Genomic DNA, 20,863 nt, shown 5'->3' on the forward strand with positions numbered 1-20,863 from the left:
AACATATCAAGCCTTGTGCTGGATGCTGTGCCTTAAATAATCCCATCCTATTAACCTGACATGTTCTTTCCCTCCATCACCTGCTCATCCTTCAAGGGTCAGATCAAATTTTACCCTCTCCATCAAGCCCTCTTCCTGACTATCGTATATAGCAGCCTCAGGTAATTCCTACAGTATTAATAAGTCTTTAGTCATCTTTTATCCCCAGGACCTAGTATCCAGGATGTAAAAGACTATACATAAATGTTCGTTGAATATATGTTGTAACATGCTGTGCCAAAATAATTGTGGTTTTTACCCTGTCTCTTCAAACCAAGTGTATTCACTAGCAATATAAGTAGCAGAGTGCTAAAAATAACGGTGTCAGAGGTTTTCCTCAAGGTGAACAAATCAATGAGGTATCAGATGCTCTAATGGCCCCTTCAAGCGTTTCTATACAGGAATTGATTCAACAAACTCTATGAATTTGAAAATGGTCTCCTCTAGGAGTTAACAATGCTAAAATCAAATGACTTTACAATGACCTATTCTATGTCTTTTTCCCTAAGATGACAATATAATTCAGGGCTTATCACCATAAAAGAATACTATCTATGAAACAATTATTTATACTATGAAATCTTAAGGTTAGTGTACATTTATAAATGTCTTTTGCTTTTTGACCACTCAAAACAGATCAAATAAATGTAAGTATAAAGAACAATCATTTTTTGAAAAGCCAGTGCTAAAATCTTTAGTGTCACTAGATAATACAAGGAATTTGCATCACATCTGTGCTAGATTATAAACCACAAATATGAATAAACATTATATACTTAGATTGTTATGACTTTAGCCCAAGATAAAAAACAACATAAAAAAATTTTAAAACAACCTGGTAATATTTCAATACCTGATTCAAGATAGAGTTTCAATATATATGATTCAATATGGAGCACTTAAAAAAAATTTCAAGAGCCAATTCCCCTGTAATTGGCCCTTAACCCACAGAAAATGCCAAAGGTAATTACAGCCTTTCCCTGGTAAGTATAATTCAACAAAGAAAAAAGGGAGCTGAAATTCAGTTCAAAGTAAAGGAGGTACATTTAGATTCCAATGAGAAACTCAACAACATAACACACACTATTTCTCTCTGAAATAATAAACATACTCAGTACCCTTACCTGTTTCTGAAATGTATGTAACAGGATCCTGGTGTCTAATTTTAGCAGGTTTAGAAGTCAGTGGCAATTTTTCTGATTGCTTTTTGGTGTTTTTTACCTGCATTGTTTCCTCTGATTCTGAATCTGAACACAACAGGTAAATAAACAAAACTTTGAAAAGAAATAGTATAATACAGTGTGTTTTTACAAAGGTTATTAACCAATTCCTCAAGACCATTTTCAAGGCAAATCTCTTTTATAAATTCTCATAGGTTACTTCAACCCACTTGGGCTTTTGTTATTACTTTTCTGTTGCTGCTATAACAAATCAGCACAAACTTAGTGGCTTAAAACAACACAAATATATTATCTTACAGTTCTGGAGGTTACAAATCCAATTTGGGTCTCACTGGGCTAAAATCAAGTACCAGGAAGGCTGTGATCCTCTCTGGATACTCAAGGGAAAAATCCATTTCCTTGCCTTTTCCAGTTTCTAGTGACAGCCAGCATTCCTTAGCTCACTGGCCCCCTCCTCCTTCGTCTTCAAAACCTACAACATTAGGCAAGTTCTTTTCATGCTGCCATCTGATTCTCTGACCTTCTTCCATAGTCAGTCTCTCTCTAAATTTCTTCATCTGCCTCCCTCTCCCTGTGAATATAGGGCCCACCCAGATAATCTCCCTACTTCTAGGTCATCTGATTATCAACCTTAATGTCACCTGCAATTTTAATTTCCTTTTGCCATATAACCCAACATATTCATAGGTTCTAGTGTGGATATCTTTGGGAGCCATTATTCTGTCTACCACAATCTAATCACCCAGAACATTTAAATGTAAATCAAGACAAAGTAGAAGTATCTAGTATATGCCTGGTACAATGGGAGTTTCATAAACTTTAGTATCCTTTCTCTTCTTCTCACCATGCATTTACAAATCCTGTCTCATGCTGTTCAAAACTGTACCAAACAATTAAATTTCCACTTTCCCAAAAGATGGAAACTCTGGGGGAATGGGGGTATGTACTTATTTCAAATTCTTTACAATATACAGCAGCATAAGACTCACAATAAACACTCAATTACTTTTAGATTTGAGTCAGAAACTTTGCCATCACTGTCAAAATCCTGACAATCTATAAATGCTTCCTTATGTTATATTTTTAATTTTAAAAATTCACACCAGATAGATCTTGTCCAAAACAGCAAAACCTAAAAATTCCTGAGTTCTACCATTATTTTAACATACCATAAAAGGCATGCATAAAAGTGTACAATTTCTATCTTTAAAAGTACAGTCGACCCTTGAACATGGGTTTTAATTCTGCAGGTCCATTTATACATGAATTTTTTCAATAAATATATTGGAAAAAAATTTGGAGATTTGCGATAATTTGAAAAAACTCACAAACCAATCACATAGCCTAGAAATATTGAAAAAATTAAGAAAAGGTGTGTCATGAATGTATACAATATATGTAGATAATAGTCTATTCTTACATACATATAAGGTGATATTTAACACAAAATTAGTATGTGTTAGTCTTCTATTTTGTACATTTGCTTTCAAAGAATAATATTACTGAACAGTATGCCTCTGTCTCATACAGGATACTGCATATCAGCCTATGCACAGGTAAGTGTTTTTTTTTTAATGTAACAATGTTTCTAATACTATATTATGAATATGACTGTAATACTGTATGCCATGACAATTTTATAACGATTCATTCATTAGTGAATAGCCTAGGCTACCATGAAGCAATTATTATTAATTGGCTGTTTATGTTATCAGCAAGGCTTCTGGTCAACAGCAGGCTATTAACAGTTTTTTGGAGGAGTCAAAAGTTATATGCAGATTTTCAACTTGGGGGAGAGGTCAGAGCCCCTACCCTCGCATTGTTCAAGGGTCAACTACATATTCAAAGAAAGTGTTTTAATTGTGTTTGATTCTTTTTAAATGCAACAGAAAAGGACCAGATTAAAAGCATAAAAATTAAATTTTAGATCTTTGTTTCTGAAGCAATATTTTAAGGCACTATTTTAAAATTCAGTTTTCAAGAAACTCAGCTGAAAGAAAATAGGTATTTTTAAAAATAAATATACCATATTCAAATTAAGTTTGAGACATGCTATATATACTATATCCCTTTCTGAACAAAACTTTAATACATGAACATATTTAGGCTCTGATAAATTCAGTAGTGTAATAAAATTGTTTTCAACTTCATTGGAACATAAAGCCCTCTTCTCAAAGCATCTAGTAACATCATAGAGAACTGTGTCTCAGAACATCAGTTTGGTAAACATTGTTCTAACAGATACAAAATAATTTTTAAAACTTTAAAGCTTTTATACTGAAATATTACCTGAATCATAAATGATCCTCTTTTTCTTGTTTGGTTGCTTCTGTCTGAAGTCATCATCTTTACAGGAACTATTTACCTATAAACATTACAGTATAATTAGAACATAAACTATAGAAATGATCCCTGAAATGTGTATGTAAGACTGAACGATTACACTGTACACCAGAAATTGACATAACATTGTAAACTGACTATACTCCAAGAAAAAAAAAAAAAGAAAAACAGAAAGAAAAAGAAAAGAACACGAAGAAGTCCATATAACTTAGCTATTTTTTCCTCATTAGATTTGGGCTTATTAGTTCACAGCTGGAGAAACACTGCCCCCCAGGAGACATTTTTGCTTGTCATAACTGGGGTGGGGCTATTACCAGCATATAATGGGTAGACTAGGGATGCTACTAAACATTCTACAATGCACAGGGCACTCCTTAACAACTAAGAATTATCCAGCCCCAGACGTCAATAATGCCCTAATTAGGCTAAAGAAAAGGCCAGACTTATCATCAAAAAGACAAGAGATGACAAATACTGGCGTGGATGTGGAGAAAAGGGAAGCGTTGTGCACTGTCGGTAAGATTGTAAATTGGTACAGCCACTATGAAAACAGCATGGAGGTTCCCCCCAAAATTAAAAATAGACCTAACTACCATATGACCCAGCAATTCTACTTTTGGGAATATACCCAAAGGAAACAAAAACACGAACTTAAAAAGATATCCACACCCACATGCTCATAGCAGCATTATTTACAATAGCCATGACACCAAAACAACCTACTTGTCCATCAATGGATGAATGGATAAAGAAGTTGTGGTATATGTACTACCTCAATCACAGATAGATCCATAATAATGGAATACTATTTAGCCATAAAAATTAGGTTATCCTACCATTTGCAACAACATGGATAGAACTTGAAAGTATTATGCTAAGTGAAATAAGTCAGGCAGAGAAAGACAAATACTATATATCTCACTTGTATGTCAAATCTTTTAAAAAAACAAAACACAAACAAAAAAAACCTCATAACCAAACTCATAGAAAAAGAGATCAGATCTGTGGTTACCAGAGGCAGGAGGTCAGGGGAACTGGAGGAAGGTGGTCAAAAGGTACAGACTTCCGGTTTTAAGATAAATAAGTGCTAGGGATGTAATGTACAACATGAAGACTACAGTTAACACTGCTGTATGATATATAGGAAAGTTAAAAGAGTGGATCCTAACAGTTCTTAGCACAAGGAGAAATTTTTTCTTTCTTTTCTTTTTACTGTCTCTGAGATGATGGATGTTAAACCCATTGTGGTAATCATTTCATAATATGTGTAAATCAAACCATCATGCTGTACACTTCAAACTTAAACAATCAAGCATGTCTATTATTTCTCAATAAAACTGGGGGAAAAAGATTGGCCAGATAATAATCACATCAGATGGGAAAGAAAGAACTGTAGAAAAAGCTGTACTATTATTCAGCTCCATTTTCATTACTAATCTATATGTAACACAGAATAAAAGTATGTCAGTGATTAGAAGGCAAGAATTTACTGAAAATGAAAGATAGAGACAGAAATAAAAGCTAAGGATCTGTGGGCCTACCACTACCCAATGCCTGGTGGAAAGCTAAATAAAACCAAGGCAAAAAAAGGTGTTAATGTTTATATTTTCAGTTATGTATCACATTTCTAACATACTTATTAAGTACTACTAATATTTTGTAGTCATACATCACATTTCTAATGTATTCAAATTTTCCAAAAAAGCATCAAGAAAGCAGACAGAAAGAAATAAAATCAATTATAAGGGAGAACTATGTTTCTATCCATTATAATGAAACTTCAAAAACGTAAGCACAATTAAGTAGCTTGGAAGAAAATGAAATGAATAAACCATTATAATTCAAATATTACCAGACCAAAGGACAAAATTAGAAACAACCACAGTAATTCAAAAGTAGAAGAGGGTATCCCAGAAAGGAGAGAGCCACAGAATGGAATAGCCATGACACCAAAACAACCTACGTGTCCATCAATGGATGAATGGATAAAGAAGTTGTGGTATATGTACTACCTCAATCACAGATAGATCCATAATAATGGAATACTATTTAGCACAATAAACTTAACCCAAATTTGTCAATAAACTTAACCCAAATTTGTGGCTGTCTCCTGAACTACATAAGCACAGAACAACTCCAAATACCCAGATAAAGTTAAAAAAGTTAAACAACTATGCCCGCTGCTGCCCATCATAGGATGGACAAGAGTTTGGAGTTTGAGTTCAGCCAAGTTAATTGCCTGCTAAACCAAAAGATTTAACACCCTTTGGAGGAATATAACAGAATCCAAAGTTCCTACACTGTAAAATTCACACTCTCCAAGGTAAATCCAAAATAACCAAACATACAGAGAAACAGGAAATGTGACCTGTGATGGTTAATTTTATGTGTCAATTTGACTGGGCAACAAGGCGCCCAAATATTTCATCAAGCATTACTCTGCGTGTTTCTGTGAAGGTGTTTTTGTATGACCTTAACATTTAAATCAAACTGAGTAAAGCAGACTGCACTCCCTGTTAAGAGCGGGCTTCATCAAACAAGTTGAAGGCCTGAAGAGAACAAAAGGCTGAACCTCTCCCAAATAAGAGGATTCCTCCTTCATGATTGCCTTGAAGCTAGGACATCAGTTTTTCTTGCCTTCAGACCAGAACTAAAACATCAGCTCTTCCTGGGACTCAAGTCTACTAGCTTTCAGACTGGAACCACATCATTGGCTCTCCTGGTCTCCTGTTCACAGGCCTTCAGACTCAGACTTGAACTACACCATCAGCTATCATGCGTCTCCAGCTTGCCAACTGTAGGTCGTGGGACTTGTTAAGACTCCATAATCACATGAGTTGATTATTTAAAATAAATTTCTTTTCAGGTTCTGTTTCTCTGAAGAATCCTGACCAACACAGATTTTGTTATTGAAAAGTGGAGTGCAACTGTAAAAAATGCCTAAAATATGGAAGCACCTTTGGAACGGGGTAATGGTGGAGGCTGGAAGAGTTCTATTGGACACACTAAAAAAAAAAAAAAAAAAAAAGAAAGAAAAGGTCTAGACTGCTGTAAAGAAACTATTGGCAGAAATTTGGATGTTATAGGCAATTTCAGCAAGGTCTCAAGAAGAAAAGATGAGAGGTATAAAGCCGCTATTGTCTTGAGAATACATGTATCATCATAAACAGAATACTGGTAGACATATGAGTATTAAAGGTCATTCTGTTAAGGTTTCAGATAGAAATGAGGAACAGGCTATTGAAAACTAGAGGAAAGGCAGTCCTTGTTATAAAATGGCAAAGAACTTGGCTGAATTTGTGTTCTAGCGCTTTTTGAAAGACAGAACTGTAAACAATGAAACTGGATATTTAGCTGAGGAGATTTCTAAGCAAAATGTTGGAAGGTGCAGCCTGGGTCTTTCTGACTCTTCTAGCAAAATCCATGAGGAGAGAGATGAATGGTTAACCAAAAAAGGAACCAAAACTTAAAGATCTGGAAAATTCTCAACCTGTCTACATTGCAAAAAATGAGAATGTGTGTCCTGAAAAGAATACTAAAAGTTTGTTGGACTATCAGCTGATAAAGAGATTATGGGATATACATGCAAAAACACTGCCAGTTTGAAATGAAGCAGACAAAATGAAGAAGGCTATCAAGCTTCTTGATTCTACAGGATAGGACAACAGTTATTCAGCTGCAAACCTACACTATTCTCCAAGAATAGGAAAGAAAGACCCTGAAGGAGATTGAAAGATCAAAGCTGCCTCATCCCCTATTCCAAGAGATCAGACAGCATCTACCCAGTAACCTTGGGATAAGACCACCCTGAAGAGCTGTGGAGGTGGGACCACTGCCCCAGTGGGTCCAGAAGGCAGGGCATCAAGCTATAGAAGAATATTCTCAAGCTTTAAGATCAAACAAAATTTGCCTTGCTAGATTTTAGACTTGCTTGGCACTGCTACCCTTTCTTCCTCCTGATTTCTCCCTTTTGAAATGGGAATGTACATTCTATACCTGTCCTACCATTGTACTTTGGAAACATATGTTGTCTGGTTTCACAGGTTCACAGCTGGAGAAGAATTTTGCCTCAGGATGCATCATATCTCAAGTTTCACCCATATCTGATTTACATGATAATTTTAGATAAATCTCTGGAGTGTAGAGCTGATGATGCAATGAGTTAAGACTTTTGGGGGCTGTTAGAATGAAATGAATGTATTTTGCATGCAAGGACATGAATTTTAGGGGGCCACTGGCAGAATGTTACAGAATGAATGCTTGTATCCCCAAAAAATTCGTATGTTGAGTTCCTACTATGGCTGTATTTGGAGATGGAGTCTCTACGGAGGTAATTAAGATTAAATGAGGTCACAGGGATGACCCTTGATCTGACAAGTTAGTGTCCTTGTAAGAAGAGACACCAGAAAGCTCATCTGCATGCACACACATGCACACACTCACTCACCCTCTCTGTGTCTTAACCACTCTCTCTCCCTATGCACTCACACCAAGGAAAGACCTTGTGAGGACACAGCAAGAAGGCAGCCATCTGCATGCCAGAAAAACAGCTCTCATTATAAAATGAATTGGCTGGAATCCTAATCATAGACTTCTAGATCTCAGAACTATAAGAAAATAAATTTCTGTTACTTAAGCCAGCCAGTCTATGGTATTTTATGGTAGCCCAAGCTAATACATGAGCCATAGACTCAAGATAAAAGGCCTTAACTGAGACCAAGCCTAATATAACCCAAATACTAAAATTAGCAAACAAGAAATTTAAAGGAGCTACTATAGCTACACTTATGAACATAAAGGAAAGAAATTAAAAACCATGAAAAGGAACCAAATGGAGAGTCTAAAATTGAAAATTTTAATATTTAAAATATTTACTATGTAGGCTTAACAGCAAATTGGACACGACAGAAGAGTCAACGAACCTGAAGATAATAATAGAGAAATTATCCCAATCTGAAGTACAGAGGAAAAAAAGAACAAAATGAATAAGCCTCAATGATCTGTGATGCAATTACAAAATCCTAATATGTATATAATTGGAATGACAGAAGAAGAGGAGAGAGAGAATGGGGCAGATATATGTATTTGAAGAAACAATGGCAAAGAGATCCCAAATCTGAAGAAAGATACAGATTTACAGGCTCAAGAACCTCAGAAACCCTACAAAGCATAAACACAAGAAAACCACACCCAGCTACACCATAGGTAAAGTTAAAACCCAAAGATAAAAAGACAGTCTTTCAAAGCAGCATGAGAAAAACAATGCATTAAATACAAAAAACAAAAACAAAAAACAATATGAATAACTGCTAACATCTCATCAGAAAAAATGGAGACCAAAACACAGTAGAACATCTTTAAAGTGCTGAAACAAAAAAATGTCAATCCAAAAATTCCATATCCAGCAAAAGTAACCTTCAAGAGTGAAAGTAAAACAAAGACAAAAACTTAACAGAATTCATTGCCAACAGACCTATCCTACAAGAAATGCTTAAGAAAATTCTTCAGGTTTAAAGGAAATAACATTAGATGGAAATTCAGATCTTCAATAAGAAATGAAAATCACCAGAAATGGCAAGCACATGATTAAATATAAAAGATCATTTTTCTCTTTTAATTTCTTTAAAATACATGTCAGTTTAGAGCAATAATTATTACACTGAATGTGAAGTATTAACATAAGCAGATGTAATACATATGGCCAACTAGGGCATAAAGGATGGGGCAGTGGTAAACCGATCTGTAGTTGCAAAACTCTTATATTTTACACAAAGTGTAACTCAGATACATTATTGCAGCCATTGCCTGTGCTTTTCATAGTGACATATCTTAACTTCTCTGAAGCCCAAGGAGGACAGGGAAAAGAATAAAACTTTCCTCCAAAGCCTTCCTTCACCTGAAGTCCGATACCATTCACCTGGGATTCATGTCTCTATGAGCAAACTTTGGTCTTAAAATGCAAAGCTGTAACAACTAAAAAGGGTTCCACCACTACTTCAGGAAAATACAAGCTATGAATGAAGTAAAGCCATGTTAACTAGAAATAACTAATACCTTATTACTTTTCTTCTTCCTCTGCTAATAAATGAGTTGAAATCTATATTTACTATTACTCAAGGCTCCCAATATATCAAATCTCAGAACTGAGTTTATTTAACCTTTTATACAATTCAGTATTGTATCTGGAAAACTGACCTTGATTTCCTTTATTCCTCTCTTTGCTTTTAAAGTTTCTTCAGCAGACTTTTTCTCATTCTTCTTTACTGTTTCACTTACAAGTTTCTTTCCACTTGGTACAACCCCAAAGAATTTCCGAATATCCTAAAAGCAAAAACAAGAGATGCACACACAAACATTAACTGCACAAAATTCTAGTTTCAATTGTAAAAAGGAACAACTCTACACACACACTGGTCTACCCTCAGTATTTATTCAGTGAGATAGTTCCATGTGTGCAGCAGCATTCTTTCTATATGCAAAAGTTAACTGACAGAATTATCTGAGTCAGAAATAATGTGCCTAATGAAAAGTAATATTAATTCTCAGAAATTGGGCAAAAATAAGTGAAATTTTTGTTAACAATAGCACAATTACTAAAAAGGCAAGTAACAAGTATTTATTGACCATGCATGCACATACCCCATTACTTCAGGCACAGTAGGGGAAAAAATAAAAGATGAAGAATATAATCCTTGCCCATGGGAGTTCTACTCTAGTTTGGGAGAACAATAACTCTCATAACCCTGATCATTTAAGATTTTAATAACAAAGAACCTTGAAATTATTTTCTTGTATATGATTTTTCCAAATCCCAAAGAAAACAATTTTGATGATTACAATATTTTCTTCAATTACTCTATCCCCTGTGTTAAACAGTAGAATCAAATTAATCATATTGAAACATTTGTGATGTAATTTACAATTAAAATCACTCACCTTTCTTACCCTTTGCATACATAATCTTCCCTACCCTTTTAGATTTAAACTTTGAAAAAACTATGGTGTAGAGGAAAGGGAACAGACCTTAGAATAAGAAATCCCTGGCACAAATCTCTGCTCTAGTGGTTTCTAGCTATGTGACTTTGAGCAAGTTAATTTAATCTGTTTTCTCATCAGTAAAGTTAGACTAATATTCCCTACAGTTTATGGATTAATTACGCATCTATCACAATTTTGGTTCAGTAAAAAGCTTCCCTCCCCCCTCATTAATGAACTATTAACCCTTCATGTCACTGAAACATAACCCATTTACAGTGATCTCTGCTCACAGGCAAGGGTATAAGGAACAGAGAGAATAGTGAGAATTTAGGATCTGAATTTCAAAGAACTGGATTCAAAAGCCAGTTGCACCGTTTTCCCATTTCCTATTCTTAATGGTTATAAAACTGAGTTTTCAATCCTGTTTACATGTTTCAATCTCTCTCTCTTTATTGTGGTGAGGAAAACGCCTGTTAAAAGTACTCTGTGAAATGTAAGAAAATTAACAATTTTTCCTAGAACCTGGCAGTAATTGTCATACTTTGAAAATGTCAAAAACCCCAAACAAGTGTGTTATGCAAACACACCAACACACACACAAATAGCTTTGTGGTTAAGCCAATAAGCAAAATAGATAAATATCTACATTAAATTTTTTTTGAAAGGTTACAGACTTCCCTGGTTTTGTACCCTCTTTTGTAAATTTCTTAATATAGAAAAGTCACAAATCCATCTTAAAATTACACCATTTGCAGAATGGATACCTCAGCTATAAACCTGAGACATTTGTGTCAGGTGCTAAAGAAATGATAGATGATAAAGAAGGCCAGAAAGCCATTGCCTTCCATATAATTTGCAAAGAATTGAGTTTGGGGCTGACAACTACTCACTTTATTGCTTCTGGAGGAAATGAGAGTTTCATATTGGAGTTTCACTTTTAAAATTACCAAGTGAGTATTCACTCAAACAGTGGTGACTTTTTAAACAAACACACACACACACACACACACAGCACACATGCACCATGGATATACCAAAACTGAATATTAATAATCAGGTTGAGGGGAGTGGGTATAGCTCAGTGGTAGAGTGCATGCTTAGCAAGCACAAGGTCCTGGGTTCAATCCCCAAAACCTCCATTTTAAAAAAAAATCAGGTTAAAGTTGGTGGTGGTTTTCCATCTGTGTTAGAACCACAAATGCTTAAAACCGCAAAGAGAAAGAAAACAAAACAATTCAGGAAGTGGAACTGTTGGTTTAACGTCGAGCTTGCTGATTTGTCTGTACATAGTGCCAATCCTCAGCACTGTTGCAACCCTTCCTTCCTAAGTAATTCTTCCTAAGTATTCACACCCCATTTCTTTTCCTTTCCCTTTATTCTACCCTACACTCCCACTCCCTATGCTCTTATAGTCTGACGGCAGCAGAATAATTAAAGAAATTACAGCAACCTGATCTAACTTAGTACATAGTAAAAATCTAAACTTTTGGAAAAGAATTTTCATCAGAATGGAAGTCATTCTACTTACACCTTTTTAGGGATTATCTCCAATGTGAGCAGCCATCTGGTGTATAAACATCTAAGAGGCAAAGGTCACCAATTTGACATTAATTTATAGTGTGACTTCATCTTACTCTTCAACTAACATTCCCTGTCTGGTATTCCAGATCTTTAAAGAGTTCATGAAATGAAGTACAAGCCTAGTGACTAATCAAACTCCCAAACAATGGATCTGAACATCACTCTTACCTGCACAGAATTCTTGGTGAGTATATGAATAGAAAAAGGAACACATTTTTAAATTTACTTTTATCATTAAAAGGAAAGTCCTTTTGAGTAGAACATCAAGGCTAGAAACCATCCATAAAGAAAGACACATCTGGCTACATAAAAATAAAAGATGCCATAAGCAAAATTAAAATATAAGCAACTAACTTGAAAGTATCTACAACATGTTATATATAAAAGGTCTCCCACAAATCAACCAAAGATAACCCGGTGGAAAAGCAAATAAAAGCTATTAGTAGGAAAATTAAAAGAAACACAAATAACCAATAAACGGAATAAAAGATGCTCAACTTCACAAATACAAGGAGATAAATTAAAACTTGATTATTTTTCTCTAAGTGTTAAAAGATTGATAATGCCCAGATTTGTCAAAGATGTGGGCAAACAGATGCTTACACACTACACTGCTAATAAAAGTAAAAACTGGTATAACCTTTCCAAAACAATCCAATAATATTTATCAAAAGTTTAAATGTGCATACCCTTTGTCCCAGTAATTTCATTTCTAAAAGAAATGGCAAAAAAAAAAGATAGTTTTATTTGGGGAAATCAAGAGAAAATAGTAATTAACTCTTCTTTCTTTTTAAATAGTTACTCATTGAACAAGTCAGTTCAAATATAGCAAAAGATTTAGGCAAAAATCACATAAAAGTTGAAACAAATTTAAAGTATAGTTAAGAACAACACGTAAGTTTTTCATGCTTTTACTTATAGGACTACTGGGACATAGATTTTATCTTCGATGATTCTTTGAGGTAAATAAGGCAAATAGAATGATTCATCTCCAGTTTATAGGTAAGTGGAATTAAGTCAGACAAATACAACTTTTTGTCAGTTTTGCCATTTACTACCGGACACTTGGAATGAATTACTTAACTTCTCTGGCCCTTAGTTTCCCCAGGATGCCACTTGCCTCACAGGATTCCTGTGAGCATAAAAGGCGGCACACCAGAACGGAACCTGGTCCACTGACTCCAAATCCCTTTCACAGTTCTCCACTTGACCATGACTGCCCCCTCAGAGTTTTCCTGTTTAAGGATCTACGCAAAAGTAGCCATACCCTACAACTAGCCACGCGGTGTTTCCCTTCTCATTATTCCTGATACATCTGATCCTTGTGTGATTACAGGCAGGCACTGTGCCAGGGACTTAGGACACAAATTGAAAATGCCCTTATGAAGCTACTTGGGAGACAAATTAGTATATACAAAATTAAATACAAAACAGTGCTAAGACACAGCTAATCACCAAACTGTAAAAGCACCAGGAGCACCCAACACAGGGAGCCTTCAGGGACAGTTTACAAAGAAGAAACACCTGAAATGGGTCCCAAAATGAATAGCAGGAGATACTTCTCACAGTCATAGAAATCTGAGCTGGTACACACTGCTGTAAGTCCACACAGCAAGCTTGTCTACCTTACTCATCACTGCATCTCAAGTTCAGGTCAACATGTCAGATAAGTAGATGCTTAATTAATACTGGCTGACCACATGAATGGTCATTCCTTCACATCTGGGCTCAGAAACAGAGGTTCTTGATTACAGAAAATGAAATTCATAGTAGATTTGTTTTTAAACATTGTGTTTTAATTTAATTGAGATTAATTTTTTTGCCATGATCTTACCTATTATTCTTTATTTTAAGAAATTTTAAGTGGGTATTAAATCAACACTGTATTATTTTAGAGGTAAATTACTAAAGTTGGCCTTTTATAATATGGTACTCCCTTGTCATATTACAATATTGTAGCTACAAAAAGCAAAATACTTTCACTTTTAGTACAATACTTTTTCTTCTTTGGGGCTTTTCCCTGAAGCTGATTAATGGCTCTCCATGAACGCTAAGTTAAAACCTGCTGATCCACATACTCACACTACGCAAGCTAACTCACACCCATCTCAATGTCAGTACCACCTATAAACACACTGATACCTCCTAAATCTTGCCTACACTCTAGACCTCCCAGTTCCATATCAGTGTAGCCAACAGTCTGCCATATACACCTCTACCCAAATGCCCCAAGAGTGCCTCCAACTCATAAGGTCCAAAACTAAGCTCATATTCTTTTAGGACTGGCTTCTCTCCCTTTATTTCCCACTTCAATGCATAGCATCACCATTCATGCAAAACAGAAGAATGGGCACTCTCTCCTCCTCATTCCAACCCTCTTGTCTAATCATCCCACCTAACCTAACCTCCCAAATACTGCTGTCCTTTTCCCTCTATTTCTATTGCCAATACCTTGACTTAGGGTTTCATTTATTCCTTTAACAAACTCTTAGATAAGCTTTACTCTGTGCCAGACAATTATTTAAGGACTTTAAAAAACTAACTACTTAGATCCACATAACAAGTGTATGACGTTCTTTAACTTCAATTCACAAACGAAAAAACTGAGAATACCAACAAGACATTTTCTAGTAAAAGTTTTGAAATTTAAGATGCTTTTAAATGTAAGCAAAAAGATCTTTTGCCCTCTCCTACCCTAAGATGTAAATAAAAATGCTACAACATTATTAGAGAGAAGCACTGTCTATCAGGCAGCCCAAATGCAATTTTAATATACTTAAGTCAAGACAAAGACCCCACCAAGTACTCAAAAAAATCATGTATTTTTAGAAGTTTCCAACTAAGTTGGTTATAAATCTACTAGTAGAGTTAGAGATGAAAAAAAAATCTTTTTGCAATAAATACTCCTAAACCTGCACAGAAATAAGCTATTTAAAGTTAAAAGGTCAAAGTACAGAAGCTGATATATATTTATTCTGAAGTATAACCAAACCACTCTAATTACTTTTTTCCACTGTTGATGGGTTCAACCAACAAACAAGTTATATTCGTCTACCAAAAATGTGAAGAGAAAGCAAATCATGCCACTGTGTTCACTTACTTTGAAGAGAACAGATTTTATGCAAAATAAGTACTGTGGAGTGGTTGCCAAAATACTGTTTTGGCTTTACTTCTCTATTTTGAAAGTAACAAAGAAATACATTTTTGATTAATGTTTTTAAATCATCCACCAAATCCACAAGCAGAAATTGATTATCAACACACTTTACAAAATCTATTTAAATGTAAAAATCATTTACCTTGAAAACCACTAAAAGGCAAAATTATATATCTGACTTAAGTTGTATATTGATAGCAGCACAGCGAAGACAAATTATGAAATAATTTTAAAATGGTTAAAATTATATTAAGGCCTTGTACTTAAAAAACAAAAAGTAACTTCTTGTAATGCTTTCCCATAAGATCAGGAGAAAGATCCACTCTTGCCACTCCTACACAGCACTGTGACCAAAAAACCAATTAGGCAAAAATTTAAGAGGCAACTAGATTGGACAGGAAGAAGTAAAACTATCTCTATTTGCAGATGAAATAATCTTAAATAGAGAAAAGCTTACGAAATCCACTAAAAAACTATTAGAACTCTACATGAGTTCTGCAACGTTGCATGATACAAGATCAATACGCTGAAACCAACTGTATTTCTATATCGTGCAATGAACAATCCAAAAGTGAAATTAAGAAAATAATTCCATTTAAAGTATCATCAAAAAGAACAAAATACTTAAGAATAAACTTAAGTGTAAAACCCACACTCTGAAAACTATACAACATTCCTCAAAGAAATTAAGGAAGACCTAAACAAATAAAAGATAGCCCATGTTCATGGATCAGAAGATATTATGTTGTTAAGATGGCAATACTCCTCAAATTGACTAACAGATTCAACACAATCCCTATCAAAATTCCAGTTAGTTTCTTTGCTGATTCTAAAATTCTTATGGGAATTCAAGGGACCAAGAACAGGGAAAACAATCTTGAAAAAAAACAAAGTTGGAGGACACATTTACCAATTTCAAAGCTCACCATAAAGCTACAGTAATAAAAAGTGTTACTGGCACTAGGGTAAACAGATCAATGGAACAGAATTAAGCGTTAAAAAAAAAAAAAAAAAAAGACCCTCACATTTGCAGTCAATGGATTTTTGACAATGAAGCCAAGATAATTCAATGGGAAAAGAACAGTCTGCAAATGGTGTAGTAACAACTGGAGATCCAGTACAAAAAAATAAACTTGGACCTCTACTTCACACCATATACAAAAATTAACTTAAAATGGATCAAAGTCCTAAATGTAAAAGGTAAAACTATAAAATGCCTAAAAGAAAACAGAAGTATATATATTCATAACCTTGGATTAAGTCGTGGTTTCTTAGATATGGCACCAGAAGCTCTGAGGAAGTGATGATGTGAGACTTAAATGATGACAAAAAGGCAAAGAATTTCAAGAGGAAGAAGAGTATTCCAAGAAGAGAAAATAGCAAGTATACAAGTTGGGACAGAACCGGCTTAACACACTCAAAGGACAGACAGATGAGATCAGAAAGGTAGGGAGGGGCCTTAGAGGCCAAGTACTAGTACCTATGGCAAAAATTACATTATAAAAGGGTGACTACACTACTCTGAGGGAGCATTCACATAATAAACTACAATGTGAAAGGTATCCCCCAGAATGGGGCAACCAAGCAGCTTAGATGTAGCCAGGCTTTCTTGACAGTTCTTCAAAAAGGCTGTCCCTTAAGTCTCATGCATGTTTGATTCAACTTTGTGCACATTTTCAATAAACAATTATGCCAGTCAATGAATTACATATGCTGACTTCTAAAACATGGCATCTCTCAGATTTCATACACATTTTGAACAAATAATTAAATCCTCACAGCAATCCAAATCATTTACACAGCTACTTTTTTATTCTATTTATTTTAATTTCAATTCAATTCCTTTTTTAATAGGCATTATATTCACATGGTTCAAAAATTCAAAGAGGTAAAATGTCTCCCTCCCACCCTGCCCTTAGACACACACTTCCCATCTTTGGAGGCAACAAATGTTATCAGTTAGTTCCCTGTGTATCCTTCACATCTTCAAGCAAATACATATACATTCTTTTCTCTTTTTCTACATAAAGTGGTAGCATATTTTACGTATTGTCCTGCACTTTCTTTTTTCACTTAATTATCTTGGCAATTGTTTCACATTAGGACATAAAGTGTTCTCTTTTATGGCTGCATAGTATTCTATTTTGTGGGTACAGTATTATACTCCTGTACTGCTAACTTTAATTAGAAACGATTTGAGAAAAAGATGCAGCTCCCAGGGCAAGAGCTGCTAACCTTGCATCCAAAGAAGGGCTGCATAAGATATGTAAATCCCCTAAAATAGTGTGTATGTGTCTATATGTATTTCTGTGGGCAGAAAACTTGCACTCCATTCACCACATTATCAAATGGAGCTGTGATCCAAACAAAAGTTAAGAACTACTGTACAATATAACTTGTGCACAGGTGTTCAATAAACATATGCTGAATAGAATTTTGGTCTAGGGTTCTGCTAATTTGTGTACTAGAGACAGAAGGACTAAATTAAACACCAATACAATCCAAAACTCTTACGTATTTTATAGAACTTTTTCCCTTTACAAACAGCAAAAGTGATCCATCTGACTCCCTTTTCTGAAACGGGCTTTATTTTTCATCTGCACCATGAACAAGAATACTAAGAAAGAAAAGAACAATTATTTAAAGTAACTGAATGATCAAAAGTTGACTATACAAGCTGTTGTTCACCAAACTGACAACATCAGAGGTCCCTTAAACTCTCTGTAATGTTCCACAGGGTCCTTCCTGAGAAAATTAGATCATTAGTCATGTAGTTGTATATTGCCTACCACAAGCCAGACACCAAAATAGAAGCTCTACGTTATTTAATCCTCAAGACAATCACTTAAGGCAACTTTATCTTCCCCCCTTTTACAGGTATGAAACAGGATTTAAGAGGTTAAAGTAAAGCTATTTATTTGTTGAAAACCACTTAACCATTAAATGGCAGAGCAAGACCAAAACATCACCTCACTTTCATCTTCAAGACTCCAAATCTCATCAACTTTCCACAATACCTGAAGTCTAAAATGTAATTATGACCATTTTAGAGAAGTGGTATAATGTAGTGGTCAGAAGAATCTAGGCTCTAATTGTAGTTCAACTATTTATTAGTTATGTCACAAATTGTTTAAACTTGAAAAGCCTCCTTTACCATCTGTAAAAATGGACTGCTGTGAGGTTTAACGTTATCATATTTAAAGGTATGTAAAACAAACAGCTCACACACTGACCTGAAGAAGATACTTGTTACAAGGTGGCTATTATCATTATTTCATCCTTCGTTGAGTAAAAATATAAAGGCTGTAAGGTTTCCTAATGTGGCATAAAATTCCACACACCCCACCCCACTCCCAGCATGTTGGAATTATGACAAATGAGCTAAACAGTGATTGAAAAATAATTATGTCTGATTATTAAATAGGTTCTGGCTTAACAGACCATCATAAGTTGTCCTTCAAATTATTTCAAACACATACTTGCACCTATTGACATTCCAGTATGTTTTGACGGCTGCAAAACTATTTCGCTCTCTATTTAAATGCTTTATGCAAAATTATACTATGAGGGGTTTTTTTTTTTAAGATTATTTAACATCAGGTGGTAAGCGATGGCAGCTGTCAGATGTATTTCAGCTGTTTCTACTAGCTGTTTTCCCCTCCTTGTAAACCATGTTCTCTCTTTGATTTCCATGAACTCATCTAAACAAACTAGAACACCCTCTCCTTGCCGTCAATCTCAAAATGACCCTATGATGAGCGTTTCGCAGAGCTGTTAATGACGAAAGTTGAAGGCCTGAGGCAACTTATCTATTAGAAAAGAAGTTTGTTACATTTTTCTCCTTCATGACCCAAAACTTGAAATCAACGCTCTAGGCAGGACTCAAACTGAGGTTCGAGGCAACGCTGAACAGGAAAAACAACTTTACAGCTAAGCCCAAATAATCACCTAACATTACTCCCTTCCTTTCTCCCTTCCCCCCAAGAGTGAAAAAAAAGTGAAACTGCCGCACAGCACCAAGAGCCCTGCGCGCTGGCTGCGGCCGAGAGCTGAAGCCCCACGGAAAGCTGTGCGACCAGTGCCCCTTCCCTGCCTTCGCTTCCCTCCGGAGCCACGCATCACGGTCCTCCCCGACCCTCCATACCAGGCGTGCCCGGTCCACACCCAGCCTGCAAACTCTCCCCAGCCCCTGAGGCGCACGGCCTCCCCCGGGGGCTCACCATGGCAGCCCACGGACGAAGGCGCGGCGGACAGGCCGGCCGGCAGGCGAATCCGTTACCGGGGCTCACGGTCCCTTCGCGCCAACAACTTCTCCCGCGAAGTAGGAGGTCGAGGCAGCGGCGCCCGGTGATGACGTCAGGAAGCGCACAGCTTCCTCTCGGCCGGGGCGGGAGGCGGGAGAAGCGACGTGGGCCCAGGTGCCGCCCCTGAGGCCGGCGGGCCGCTGTTCTCTCGAGGAGCGGCGGGACCCAGGCCCGCGCCCAGATTTTTTGCCTTCGGCTTTTGGCGGGGGCGCTGGAGTGGGGAGCTTCCGAGATTGGCTTCCTCGGTTCCTCCCGGATACACGTTTGAGGGGTGCATTGCCCTACTTAGTAACTTTAAAATGTTTCTATTACCAGCCGCAGTAAGACACATTTTAGGTGTATTGTGTTTCACATATTACATCTCAGTATCTATTCTGAACAAGAATTTCATCAAACAGTATTTACCCTGATTTTTTTTTTTCTTAAATGTTTGCCCTACCAAGTTGTTTTTTTCGTCCACTTTCAAGTGGAGATCCGCAGTTTGAAAACTGTCTGGCTAAAGGACAATTTTATGCTGTATACTTCCAGAACAAAAAAGACTTAGGTAAAATCATCTAGTCATTACCACCCACTCCATTTTATAAATGAAAATAGGCCCAAACAAGCTAAGGGGCCTAGGCTGGGAATCTAGGCCTACAAATTATTAAACCTGCTCTAAGTCCCTCAAAGGGGTGTGTCTGTGTGTCTGTGTGTCTGTGTGAGTGAAGCCAAGGGATGACAAAGTATGTCTATAGAAGAACAATGATCCCGAAAGCTTTGGAGTAAAAAGGTTTTATATTAATAGATAACCAATTGAACTGTGGACTAGAAAGTGACATTTACATACAATTTTAAGAGAAAAACGTGAGACCTTTAGGAGTTTAGTGGGGAGAGCAATATCTCCCTCCAGCTTTGGCCCCAGACTTTTAAATCCTTGTCCGTCCACCCACCCACCCCTTGTTCCCTCTTGCATTTTATCACACCCATCTCTTTACAATGAAAGATAGTAAAGCCTTCTGGGGTAAAGCAGAGGCTAAGCATGGAGAACTCATATTTATTAAATGGCCACTGTAATATGTTCCAGACATGCAGCTATTTTTTTTTTTTGATGTATAGTCAGTTTACAATGTTGTGTCAATTTCTGGTGTACAGCACAATGCTTCAGTCATATATGAATATACATATATTTATTTTCATATTCTTTTTCACTATAAGCTACGACAAGATATTGAATATGTTTCCCTGTGCTATACAGTATAAACTTGTTTATCTACTTTACAGACATGCAGCTATGGACTATC

The 20,863-nt window shown here is 36.0% G+C and overlaps 1 protein-coding gene across 2 annotated transcripts in view; it reads right to left on the reverse strand.

Moving 5' to 3' along the window:
- RFC1 (replication factor C subunit 1) overlaps window positions 1–19,745 on the reverse strand; it is a 63,613-nt gene extending 43,868 nt beyond the window's left edge. For both annotated transcript variants that reach the window (XM_006188980.2, XM_006188979.2), the window contains exons 1-4: window positions 19,500–19,745; window positions 9,759–9,884; window positions 3,510–3,585; window positions 1,164–1,286 (exon numbers count right to left, since the gene is read on the reverse strand). In XM_006188980.2, coding sequence (XP_006189042.1) covers window positions 1,164–1,286; window positions 3,510–3,585; window positions 9,759–9,884; window positions 19,500–19,502 — 328 coding nt within the window. In that variant the 5' untranslated portion in view covers window positions 19,503–19,745. The remainder of the gene's footprint in view (window positions 1–1,163; window positions 1,287–3,509; window positions 3,586–9,758; window positions 9,885–19,499) is intronic.
- Window positions 19,746–20,863: the final 1,118 nt, after the last annotated feature.

The sequence above is a fragment of the Camelus ferus genome, chromosome 2, assembly GCF_009834535.1.
Source record: "Camelus ferus isolate YT-003-E chromosome 2, BCGSAC_Cfer_1.0, whole genome shotgun sequence".
Classification (NCBI taxonomy): domain Eukaryota; kingdom Metazoa; phylum Chordata; class Mammalia; order Artiodactyla; family Camelidae; genus Camelus; species Camelus ferus.